The 13,126-nt window shown below is 40.2% G+C and overlaps 2 protein-coding genes across 3 annotated transcripts; one reads left to right on the plus strand and one right to left on the minus strand.

Moving 5' to 3' along the window:
• The first annotated feature begins 1,955 nt into the window (after nt 1–1,955).
• LOC103395946 (uncharacterized) lies at nt 1,956–10,434 on the plus strand. 2 transcript variants are annotated; one of them, XM_008333808.2, is made up of 7 exons: nt 1,957–7,535; nt 8,477–8,580; nt 8,896–8,924; nt 9,003–9,084; nt 9,186–9,320; nt 9,399–9,493; nt 9,623–10,434. In XM_008333808.2, the coding sequence occupies exons 2-7, from the start codon at nt 8,484–8,486 to the stop codon at nt 9,959–9,961; spliced, it is 777 nt and encodes a 258-aa protein (XP_008332030.1). In that variant the 5' UTR covers nt 1,957–7,535; nt 8,477–8,483; the 3' UTR covers nt 9,962–10,434. The 2 variants fall into 2 exon arrangements, with proteins under 2 accessions (XP_024922079.1, XP_008332030.1); XM_025066311.1 differs by having other exon boundaries at nt 1,956–8,580.
• Nucleotides 10,188–12,872, minus strand: sf3a2 (splicing factor 3a, subunit 2). The gene is made up of 8 exons (XM_008333807.3): nt 12,718–12,872; nt 11,858–12,144; nt 11,719–11,765; nt 11,425–11,534; nt 11,286–11,335; nt 10,950–11,090; nt 10,786–10,854; nt 10,188–10,691 (listed from the first exon to the last, which is right to left on the minus strand). Exons 2-8 carry the CDS (start codon nt 12,053–12,055, stop codon nt 10,452–10,454), a joined length of 855 nt encoding a protein of 284 aa, XP_008332029.1. The 5' UTR covers nt 12,056–12,144; nt 12,718–12,872; the 3' UTR covers nt 10,188–10,451.
• Between the last annotated feature and the right edge of the window lie 254 nt (nt 12,873–13,126).

Raw genomic sequence — 13,126 nt, forward strand, 5'->3', positions numbered from 1 at the left:
CCTGCCTTCATTTCACAGATCATGAATACAAACTAAAACCGGCGGCTTTTTTGAGTGTGTTTCTATTTCATTGTGAGGCTTCGTGTTGCTGAGCACAAAAACACCCTGCAGAGGAATTTGTCAACAGCAACTTTGTTATAATTATTTATACGCTCTCACTTTTGTTCACATGTTGTTAGTTGTTATAATGGGAGTGTCTGGGAGTGTCAAGTTTCTTAGTTTTCATTTCCTGCATTGACTACAGCAGTGGTTCTCAAACTGTGGTATGCGTACCACCAGTGGTACACGAAAATTCATATTTTCACATTTACATTTTCAGTTGAATAAATCTGAAACATACCGTGCACAATTATTACATTTTCATAAAGATGATTATCTTTATAAACATCTCTCCTGTGGTGGAAGCTAACAGGGACGGCCTGTGCTGCTGTATTCTAATGTTGGAGAGCTCAATGTTTTCTCAGGTGGTACAGAGTAGAAAAGGTTGGAGAACCACTGGACTATAGGTTTAGTTAGCAGAAAAATGTGTTCAATTTCATTCAGTAAGTTCTTAGTTGATGAAAATACCAAATATTCTTATATAAGACAGTCTGTCGTCGGTCTGGATGAAAGCCAGCGTGTCTCCTTTCTTTGTTATTATCTTCCTTTAGCTATCATCTGCTCAGGCCTGTGGTCAGGTGGGCAGCTGTCGGGGTTCTCCAACAAGCCCAGTGACAGACAGAGGTCTGGAGGTCCTGTTGAGCGATGGGTCCTTAATTCTCCAGTGCCACTAAAGACAAAGCTCCTTATGTAAGGTGTAGGTGGGACAGATGGAGGGCGCAGGGGACGACAAGCAGAGACAAAAGGAGTGAAGGAGGAAAAAAGTGTCAGACAGACAGTGAGAAGAAGAGAGGGAGACAGAGAGAGAGATGGGGGAAGCTGTCATCATAAAGAGTCTGACTCATTCCTACTGTTCTGGATATAGCACTGAGCTGAGAGGCATGTAGCTAATGTATGACAGCTCAAGAACAATTGCATTCCTTCAAAGAAGGATTAGGCTCATTACGTGCGAGACAGAGGGTCAGTATCCAGAGAAAATCACCAGACAAAGATCTTGAAATCGCCGCTGGCTGCCGTTGGACGAATTCCACCTCACCATATAACATAACAACAATGCAATCATGCAAATGAGGCTATTTTTAGCCATTGGATTTAAATGCTGCAACTCATGGGTACAAATATATTATCTTTTTTTTTCTTCGCCTACGACTTCTGTTGTAAGGATGCAGGAGTTTATGAGTGTAAATCTGTATCTGTAAACACCACCTCCAGTCGGAGTCACAATTTGAATCCCCTCCTTCTCACTCTTACATTGTGTCTGGGTATCTCCGGGGGTAGTTAAGGGCCCCCACTCGGCGTGTTCGTCCTCTGTAAGTGCCTACAGAAATCACCGGCTGTGAAAGCTGCAGTCAAATAGCTGTAATTATCTACAATCAGTTGACAAGCGGAGCCCAGCAGAAAGGCTGCTCACATACAAACAGCCGAGGGAGCGAGGCTTTGAAGGTGCACAGAGGTCAAACCGTCTCAGAGAGAGAAAGAAAAAAATGCTACCTTTGAATTCGGTCAGCAAGGTTTTGAAAAGCCATCACAGAGGTGACTGTCTGTTTCTTTTCCTTTTCCTTTTGAATGTTTTTGTTAATTTTTAGAGATTTCTAAAGCACTTCACTGTGGGAGGAAACAAAAAGAACACACAGAGCAGTTATGACGGCGCAAACAATACATGCAAGTGAAATTCTATCAATAGAAACTGTCTGATTGTGCATTAGAGAGACTCCTGTTCTGCTCCTTTGTTAGACTTCAACAGAACAAAAACAAAACATTTGGCAATGTAACTACGAAACGCCGTAGGTCGAGGACATCGTAAACCGAGGAACCACTGTATTTTTATATAAATGCAAAAGAAGGATGAAAAATAATAAGAATGAAAATAATCCTTTATAATAATAATAATAATGTAGAGAGAAATTCCTGATGAAATGTCTGTGTTTTGTCTTAGATGTTCAACTGGTGTGCAGTGGGTTAGCAGGTTAGTAACCACTGAGAATGTGTTTTAGTGTTGGGTTTATTTTTAAATACAGGAAGATCTAATAGTGATTGTTCATTTTAACACCTGTGTATATCAATATCTCTGCTTCCTGGGCTCAGAATACGGCAGAGAAAGAATCATGGGTAAATAACTCCTCCATGTTCATGAACCTGAAATAGCCTCACTAATAAGATAATGAACACCCACAGGTCTGAGTCCCATCTGCCTTTGTCTCATCTACACTCCATGGTTTCCATGTCTACACACACCATCCACTCCCACAACCCTAAATCACCACCGCTCTCCTCGCCTGATTCTTATTGTGCAAAATCGAACGATTTATCTGAAATTCATTAGCATGAGCACCGGCTGTAATGACTCCAGGACACTGGGATGAGATATTGATCACTGGCCTGCTCCAGTAACATGCATGAAAGTGCTTGACTTCAGGGGAGTGGCGATGAGGAGGCATCTCAAGATGAAAACTCTGCATACCGTACATAAATGTGTGAACGTGTGGCCTCAATTTCCAGACGCCGATGGAGCGGTCAGTGCTGAAGTGCAATAAATCTTCCTCGTCCTGCCGACACGCGCGCCACGGTCAGAGCATTAAGGCGACGACGGACGCTGTGAAGCACCGGCCTGGAACTGCTGATCTGCAGTACGTCGAAAGGCTGAACAGCCTCAGATGAATAGATGGTAATTAATACACATAGCACCCGGGAGACTGCAGTACAATCTCAGGGCAAATTACTCCATCAATAAAGTGGCCTGCAGACGTAAAGTGGCCACAGACAGAGAGACAGAGATGGGGAGGAAGCACCTGAACATATTAAGGCACCTCTGAAAGTGAAGCGATTAATTTCTAGGAAAAGAGCCTATCGTTGGTACCTCCCAAGTGAGAGGAATATTTAAGAAAAAACAGTGAGACAATTTGAAAGGTTAATCGCTTGGAGGCGACGTTAAACGGAAAGATAAGAAGGAAGGATGAGTAGTAGCACAATGGAACAAGAACAGTACCGGCTGAATACCTCTGCATCAAAGTTCAATTACAGCCGGCTCTGTAGCAGCGAGATGATGAAGTTCATATCCACAATCAGGCAAGTCTAACTGGATATCCATAGATGTTTAAGAAAATCCAATATCTAAATCCAATTACTCTACACTGATTTTTTTTTCCAGTTCTATCATTTTCTCCCGAACCCCTGACTGAGCTCGCCTTGTAATAAAGACGTTAGACTTCAGGATATTTGGTTGAAATATCAGTGTGTGACCCAGTGTGGTGCAGCTTTCAACCAGAAAAACAAGGCTCGGATGTTTGAATTTTCATCATAGCCCAACCAGACAGATGGAGTACAGTCTCCGCCTCTACTGCCAAAGCTGGATAATTGGTAAAAAGCCATTTGAAAACTCCTGGAAGTGCCAGGAGTCTACAACATATTACTGTCTGACAGCAGCTCCCTAATGTCCACAGGAAATAATTCACACTTTCAGAATGCAAAGTTAAAAAACAAGGATGCACGTGTAAGGCAAAGACAGTAGACGGCATTTTGATTGTTTAAAATCTGGTCACAGGCCAAGAGTGGCCTGTTCACACTCCTTAACAGTAGGTGGAGATAACGCCACTGTGACGAGTTGACACCTGACATTTCACATCACAGGGGAAGACCCCAAATCTATTTGCATATGCTAAAAGAGCACACTGAACTGCAGCTACGACCCAGACTACATGGAATATGAACTTTGTTATTTAAGGAACCTTTTCCCCAAAAAATCCCATGAAGTACTTTTCAGAAGACAGTTTCAAGACCTGAGAATATCACAAGGTGTACTACTTCAGCATGTATCCACGTCAAGGCACACAGAGATATCTTATCTCACGTTCTAACTGCATCTTCAAATCTCCTCAAACTGAGGCCCGGGGGCCAAATCTGGCCCGGGAGATCATATCAAATGTGTACTAGAGCTGGCCCGCCAGTATATAGTTTCAATATATTGGCAGAATTTGTAGTATTAGCAGAGTATGTGCTGCGCTGTTATAACACATACATTTTGGTTTTGTTTGTTGTTGTTGGCCTGTGAGTAGGGTAGAGCTTAAGAGTATCCAGTTAACCTCAGAAGTACTGCAAATCTGAGTAGTCCTGAAAACCAACATGCACAGCAGAAATGTTACCTCCACTACTAAAGGCCATCTTTTCAAAGCTGAATGTGAACCAGCAACCATTTTGATATTTTCATGACCACCTCAGCACTCCTGGTCAGGGTCTCTTGTTCCGTTCAGAGACAGGCTTCTCTGAGCCTACACTTCCTGCGATGGAAATGTGAAGGGCTGATTATCAAATTGCTGGAACATGATCTGCCTGAAGCCATGGTCCAGATTAAAGGGGGTTCTCCCCAGTGAACTTGACAGAACTTGTGCTCACCATCCGATCAGCTACACGCTGCGGTGTCTAACAGATCAAAGGTGGAGAGCGCTGCCTGAAGAGCAGCAGCACAGAAACACACAGAGTCCCACAGTGACTCCCAGAGAAAGTGAAGGCTTTGGTTGAAGATTAAACGTGAACAGCACACGGGGCTGAGACGTACGAGGGAATCCTTGAGGAGCCAGTGTCATTACTCTTCAAATGCGGGTTTTACTCTCTGAGTGCATCAGTGGATGCAGTGGATGTTTATTTCACAGACAGATATCTGTGCTGGAAGGCAGGAAGCTCCTCCGAGGCTGTCTGAAAAATGAGCACTTTTTTTTTTTGGTGCTGTTCCACTTATTTACTCTGAGACTGGCAGTTTGTTTTGTCTATAACAACCTCAGTAATTTCATGTATTCATTTTTAATGGCACAGTGCAACAGAATTAATAAAGTATAAAGTGCCAGAATAAATTGAAATCAGAGCAAAACTGTGTGGTATTAAAAAGCCATTAAAATTCACTTCTTATTATACACAGTATAAAATATGCAATATAAAGTCTCTCACTTGGTGGAAGTCACCGTGTCCTCAGAGTACAGTTCCCATTATATGAGGGCAAAAGGGGACAAAAGCCCTCGCTGAGCTTGAAAACTCCTGTGTCTGAATTTGGAACACAGATATCCGGAAGCAGTGTTTGCTCACTTATTGGACACAGTGGGTCCGCACGGGCCCCGTGTTGACCTTCAAACATTCTTAAAGACTTTGGCTCCACAGTAAAAGGGTTTCTTTTTGACACAAGAAAGTAGAACACCTTCAAAATGGATGTTCATCTTCTGAAACATTTATGACAGATAATGACGGCAAAGGACAGCGATGACGAGCGTGAAGATCCTGAATGGAGGTGAAGGGACGAGACACTTTTCTTCCTTTTTTCCATCCTTTTTTTTCTTAATTACTTTCTTACAGCAGTCGGTGTGTTCCTATGTCTTTGAGAGAAGATCCATTGGTAAACAAACTGACTGAGAGGAAGTCTGCACTGAGCCAAGAAGAAACAGACGGTGTCACACCAAGACACTTAGATGGTTGGCTGAGACCTTGGAACAGGAAGGAATGAAGACGGATGTAATCCACTCCGACCAGTTTTAGCCACACACTCCACAAAAAGTCAAAGACGCCAACCTTTAACACAACGACTGATTGTCCTGGGAATACTCTAAAGATGATGAAAACAGAATAGTTAGTTAATTGAGTCAAGGTAGAATAGACAATAAATCTTAAAAAAATAATTTCACAATTTTAACACTGTTTACAAGGAGAGATTATGGCTGTTAAATTATGAAATAGCTGGTTTATGTCACTAACGAATGCTAATAGTGTTTTTGTTGTTGTTGTTGTAACTTTGTTGTTATAAAGCTCCTAGTAAAGCTCTTACACTTTGACTGATGAGATGTTACAGCAGGTTGTTTTTATAAACTTCAGCTGTTCTATTTTTACAGGATGAGGAGTGCTTTTTGATGAAGGTTTCATTATTAAGTTAGTTTCGTTGCACACACATTCTTATATAATTAAATTACGGAAGCTACTAATAAATCCTAATGTTGTTTGGCTAATAAAGTTGTTTTCGTGTATAAAAGCACCTCTCTGTTTGAGGAATTAGAAAGCGGAGAATGTTTCATGAATAAGCGCTTGAAGAATTTTAGGACTTTAAAAGTGTTGACTATAAAGTATCGAAGAAACAAACGGCTGTGCCATCAGTTTTTTAATGTGACGTCAAAAAGGAATATATGATGTACCATAACCAGCACCATGCTGCCTTCTAGTCAGCGTTCTTGCAGAGTAAAGGAGTTTATTAATGCAGGGTTATAAAGAGTTGTGTGACTCAGCTGGAATTAGGGGCAGAATCAAAGCAAAGTTTGTGAGTCATCAACATTAAAGTTTCCTGCCCACATAAAGGCCGCCTCCATCCATCCAGCATCCAGCCTGACAGCAGCCAGTCATCACACATAACACACAGCATCACTTTCCCTGCCTGCCTCAGTCAGTGAAGGCTGTACTGTAGATATTGAGGAAATGTGCTCTGAGCCACTATATTTTAAATGAAGGATCGTGACCTCAAAGTGGGACACAGACTGAATGAAACAAATGAAAGCAGGTTTCTTTAGCCCTTCAGCGAGTAATTTTCCTCTAACACTGTCTGGACCTGAGTGGCTTAGTCTTTGTTAAAAATGGGCTCACCTCTGGTTTTTGTCTGAAATAGATGTTAAATTAGCATAAAAGGTTTTTGGTTTTTATTCAAAGCCACATTGCCTGTCTTTTGGAAATTTGGATGGTAAATTATCAGACCATGTATGGGTCCAACAGAACCAGGGCTCAGGACCCAAATGTAATGTATGTAACCGATGAAATGTTGTGTATGTTGAAGGTACCAGGCTGAAGGAGTCCATTTAATGGTCATCTCATAATATTAAATGTGTCATTACGTCATTTCAATCTGATTATCAGTGTGACAGCCCACGCATGGAGCTCCTATATGGAACTAATAATGCTCCAGTTTGAAGTTAAGGCGCGCCCTCTGCTGGTTAACTGCAACACATACCGTATATTCAGAAAAATATAAGTAGAAAAGTAACAGCATTTAAAGGATAAACAATGTATATATTAAATGTTTGACTCTTGGATGTTGTTGGTTGTTTTTACTTAATTTATATATATTGAAAACTTAAATATGATTTGTGCCACCATTGTGTATCAGAACCCCTATGCTGCTCCCTCTGTGCCTAAAAAGGAAAATTATTTTTCCAACCAGGTCTGCAGTTTATCACATCTTAATCCAACCTGCCATCCAGTGTGATGTGACAGCTGTTAGCTCAGTAGTAATGTCAGCTCTGACTCAGTCAACACCACTGACTGACATGTGCTGCTTTTTGTTTTTTCACTCTCCAGCACCTGTGCTTGGCAGTCAGACAGTTGAGAGCATGACTCTGCTGCCATCACAGCAGAGGAACAACAGACTCTGTGACAAAGGATCCCTGAAGCCGCCTTGGGGAACCTCAATGTTCAAGCAGGTAGGTCAACATTCATATAAGGGTCAAAAGGTTTCGTTTCAGTTCAGTGGGTCGTAGCCATAAGCAGGTTAGCATCACAGAAATGATGTCATCATTTTTGTGTATTTGAATGCAGTGTTTGTATTCTTCTCTCACTAGTGACATTGCTTCATCTATTTATAGCAGCTTAAAGCCAGTGTTCGTTTAGAAATGTCAAACAACACGAGGGCCTCCCTGCATTAATCTGTAAATGAAGTTCAAGAAGCTGCCGCAGATTTATCTAATCACTTGAGAAATGCTTGAATAGTATGTGACTCAGTGTTTTCTCTGGTATAAATCAGAGGTTTTCTTAAAGGGGTGCAATGTCAGTTTTAACAACATATGGTGAAAACTCCTGTCTTAACTATTGCTGACATTCATTCATTCATCCTCTGCTGCTTACTCCTTTTCAAGATTAAAATAATATTATATTATCAGTTACCAGAACTGGTCATGTTCTTGTACCTTCTGCTGTAAGGCAACTACACTAACCACTCTATTACCATGTGCCTTACCATCCATATGTGGGAAAACATGGTATCCATAAATTATTACTAAATCCAAAGTATTTCGTTTCTTGTTTAGTTTGATTTATGTGAACAAGATCCAAACTTGATTTAAATAAATCAAGGACTATTTCAGCAAAATACAGCAATACACAGTGCCTCCATGTCGTGCTGTGACTCCTGCTGGTGGTAATCAAATCATTTATGACCATGACCCAGTAAATTTAGCCAAGTGAACCACTTTTGGGTCTCGATCCACCACTTACAAAACACAAACAATGCCGACAGCACTGTATAAATCTTTGAAGTAGACATCAAATATTTCACATCAAAAGACTTAACCGCAGCTGTGCCCAACTTTGCTTAATCATCTTAAAACTGCCTTCTCTCCCTGTTTATTGTCTCAAATTCTCCCAGGAAAAGGATGGAAGACAGCTATGAGACATTTGAGGAGGAGTTGGGGCCACGGAGGACAGATCCTCCTCATCTACTCAAGCCTCTTCGACAGATTCGCAGACCAGGTGGCGACACACAGACAGACATTCGCAGACACAGACAGAATCAGTAATGTCTATTGTACAATAAAACAGACTCCAACCTTGTGATACTTATATTGTGCAACTCTATAAATACTTGGAGACATCAGCACAGAGAGCCACTGAAATATGACTCCTGGTCAGAGCAGCACAGTGATAATGCACCTCAGCTGTGTGGGATGGATATACAGACGGTCTCACTGCTCTACACAACACTGACAAGTGCTGAAAAGGCTGCTTAGATCACAGTTATTGTACATTTTGTTTTATAACACTTCATTTTTCATCTGTGTGTTTCAGAAATGTATGCCACACGAAAATTCCGAGAGGTTAGTTTGAAAACGAGAAAATTGGTGTGATAATAATCATAACATTTGATCAAAGCTACTGTGTGTTGTTTTCTACAGGAACTGGCTCCAGCTGCACATCAAATAAGAGCAGAGACAAAGAGTTTTACCAGGAACCCAGAACAGAGCCTCCCCAAAATGAGTGAGACAAAAAAGATGTTCATTCTGTTTTCATATTTAAAGAAATGTCTTTGTAATATGATTTAAATAAAAACAGTTTGTTTTTAACTTCCTTTCTGTAAGCATCTTTGCATAAACCCTCATCAACCCAAAACCTGACCCAGGTTGAAGTACCGTGGGAAAATGTCACCCTGAACCGATGTCTATTTGTGGCCATCACGTTACTCGTGATCACCTCAGGTTTTCAGAGGCTTCACGGTAGGTAAACCTGCAGTCACCAGTTAATGTAGTGGTTAAAATGAGTCAACATTCTTTATCTCAACATCCCTAAAACAGAAACACTGCGTGGCCGTGTGACGGTTGAGGAGCGGGAAGAAATGGAGCTGATGCTGAGAAAAACAAGCTCAATACGACACAGAGGAGCTCCTGAGGTAAACTAGCTTTGGAAATTCCATACTTTGTTAGAAAAACAATTCACATACAGAACAGTCAGGGATAAAATGGTTTTCATTTTTCATCAACTCCTCATTGTTGGACCCACATCTTTTCTGATCCCATAGCCAGAGACATCTCTGTGGGAAGTCATGTTTTGGTGGCTGCCTGATCTTAATGATGAGGACGAGGGCAAGACACGCAAATCAAAGAAAAGAGCAACAGGACGTAGGTCCAGCGGCCTTCGAAACAAGCCACTGCTAGACAAAGAACTCTTAAAGGAACGGGATGAGAAATTCAAGGACAGAAGGGAAAGGAAGGGCACAGGTGAAGAAAACAAAGACAAGAAAGAAAGAGAAAATAACCAAGACATCAAAAAAGGAGATGGTGAAAGAGTTGAAGATGAATGCAATGGGAAAATTGGTCAGAAAAAGAAGAAAATTGTGGAGGAAAACAAAGAGACTTAGGATTTTCTAAAACACTGGAGAATAATCTCACTCTAATTTTTAGACAGCGATTTCACTTATATAAAAAAATACATTAAGAAAAACAAATGTTTTCATGTTATTAAGCTTGTGATACACAACATCTGCCCTCAGCGCTTAGCATTTGTGATAATTGTTCCACCAACCAAAGATCTGTCAATAAATTGTATGTGTACAACTAAAACCCACAAAGTCAAGATGCAAATGGGTTTTTTCCACAGAATTTAATTACAAAAGACTCCTAAAAGATCAGAATACCAACATGAATAACAACAGTGTGGAGTCCATGTTTGCAGTTTACAGTTTGCCTCGGACAATTTTTTAAACCAGATGTACAAAATTCTTCCTGTGCATTTTGAATGACGACCAGAGGAGACAATAAATCAAATGTGAAAGCAAAATATAAAAAATACAACGGACGAGTTTGGGTCTAAACTGTTAGAGAAAGCAATCATGACACACTGAAAACAGATCAGCGGGACATTGACAGACCTTCAGGAGGCGGTGGCCTCATTGGCATAGGGGGCATGGGCATCTGTGGGGCACCGGGAGGAAGAGGAGGAACACTCATCCCTCCCGGTGGAGGAGGAATATTGTCATTTGAGCGAGGTCCAGCAATGAGAGGTGGAGGTCGCTTCACACCTGCATTAGGTGGTGGACCAGTAGATGGGGCTAGAGGTTTCTCCATTTTAAAATGAAACTGCAGGAAAAACTGTCAGGAATGAAGAGAGTGAGTGAGCTGTTCACAGGCACATTTTTAAGAATAAAAATACAATTTGTGCCAGCAGCTAATAACTTTTCACTACCTGTTTTGTGTCTTTATTCCAGTGGGTCCAGAAGCGGTTTTCTGCCTTGTCTATTTCTCTACTGGGTACCTGAAAAAAAAAAAAATATACACACACACACACATATATATATATATATATATATAAAAATATAAAGTGGGAACGAGTGAAAAAGTTCCATTTACCTTGAAGGCAATAGTTTCATATGGCTCTGCAGCAAGCAGCAGATACTGCCAGCGACGGTCAGGTGGCTCAATGCGCTGCTCATAAGCAGACATAAAACGGTGCCTTGGTCCAATTCCTTCAGCAACCTCCGGGTAATCGATCTTTTGGACAAAGAGGATAGTTTTTTTAACTGGTTTATAAATAAGAATCCAATAGAGACCATTACATGGTATATAAATAAAAATAACACAGAAAGACAAGTGTTGCATTCATCTGTGTGTGACACAAATTAGTTACGACTAATGTTGACTTAGAGTCAACATTTTTACTTGGCGATTTTTGCCAGACAAGGATACCTGGAAAAGTAAAGACTGTTGTCCGGTCTCTGGATCTCTCTGTTTGGTAACTAAACAACAAAGAAAAAACTCATTAAAAAAACAACTCACAAACTACGTACAGACACTACAATCATATTTTTTTAAATATCTACCGTACCTTTGTATCCTGGCCGACCAATTTTGACAAACTTTTTCACTTCAACTTTGACCTTAGCTGGTGCTGGTTGAGCAGGAGCTTCTTTTGCTTCTTTGGCTGCTCTCCGTGCTCTGGAAGGTACAATCAAATGGTTACCTCAATTTTGGGTTGGTGGGCATCACAAAGAATGAGTGCAAGCAAAACTTTTAACATAAATACATTTCCCATTGGACTATAGTTTTATAATAGACTTGTAACAATTAAAATCCTTTTGGGTTTGTTAAACCAAAGGATGAAAATAAGACACAGACTTACAAGTTGGTTTGATGTTTCTTTCCTTGGGTGTGGGCCAAGTAACTGCCCTGTAATATAAAAAGGTGGTACATGTTATAATCTTGTATAACAAATACAAAACTAAGCTTGGATAATTTAAATGTATTTTCTCATTCATTACCTCATTGTTATGAAGTGTCAGACAAAGCTTGCACTCGTATGATCCTAAGTGATTCTTCATAAAATATGGATCTTTGTTGATGTCAATAGTCTCCAGGGCCAGTTGACGCAACCGTTCCCGTCTGTCACGGTTACTCTCGGATGAAGACGCCACTCCACCGCTCCCCGTCTTCCCTCCAGCTCGATGTTGGAAATCCATCTTTGTAGAGTGTCAGATTAGCTGACAATAACACCTAAGTGTCCAGCAAAAAACTGGACGGTTACTTGGACCAGATCCTTCCTAGTTATCTAGAAAAATAATAAAACAAACATTTTGAACGAGGAACATAAGAATAGAATAGCCTTTATTGTCATTGTAATAACTACCATGTCATTATTATTCATGATTATATGATAGCTGAAAATAAATCTTTCACATATCTTATTAAAAATGTAAAACCTATATAAAAACAATGACCACCATTGTGTTTACTTGTCTGCAGTTTTGCAGTGTTTATAATTACATTAAAGTCACTGTCGGTCAAACTGTATATTTTGAGTTGCAGTTTGTAGTTCCAAAACACCTGTGTGCATATATACACATCATATTAATGAAATATCAATCAGAATTATGTTTGATTTGTGTTACTAAAATGCAGAAGCACGACATACCCTGGAAACAATGTACCGGTGACTATTTAGCCAATGCTAAGCTAACAATGTTACGGCTAAGAACTCGTGGTGGTAACAAACAGGTTCAAACTAAAAGACTAACGTATTTGTGCGAATCAAGCTGGTGTGGTAAATAACTAACTATCGACAATGTATAACAATAAGAGAAGTGCGTCGAGTTTAAAGGTATTGTTGATCAAAAACACTCACCAAGTCCACGACGTTCGAAAAACGCTGGAGTAATTCCGTACCGCGCAAGTCCAAACATCTACTTCTTCTATGGTGGATTAAGCCTGCCTGCCTGGCTGGCGCATTACCGCTCCCTGTTGGACGGGAAGAGATTTACCGAGTAGTTATAATACAGTATAATAATATGATATAAATAAATACAAATATTTCAATGATACTTGGTGTGTTGAAATTTATTTTGTAGTATTAATCACAACGAATGCATAATGTTTTTTCTATTAAAAACTTATTTTACAAAGATGAAAAAAATAAAAGTTATTACTGCTATTAAATTGTTGGTGTTGTTGGTTATGATGTCCCAGAATTGCTTTTTAATACATTTCACATTCGTCTTATAAATTAATATATGAATTATTAGTGAGGATCCTTA

Source organism: Cynoglossus semilaevis, chromosome 20 (assembly GCF_000523025.1).
Source record: "Cynoglossus semilaevis isolate Cse_v1.0 chromosome 20, Cse_v1.0, whole genome shotgun sequence".
Classification (NCBI taxonomy): Eukaryota; Metazoa; Chordata; class Actinopteri; order Pleuronectiformes; family Cynoglossidae; genus Cynoglossus; species Cynoglossus semilaevis.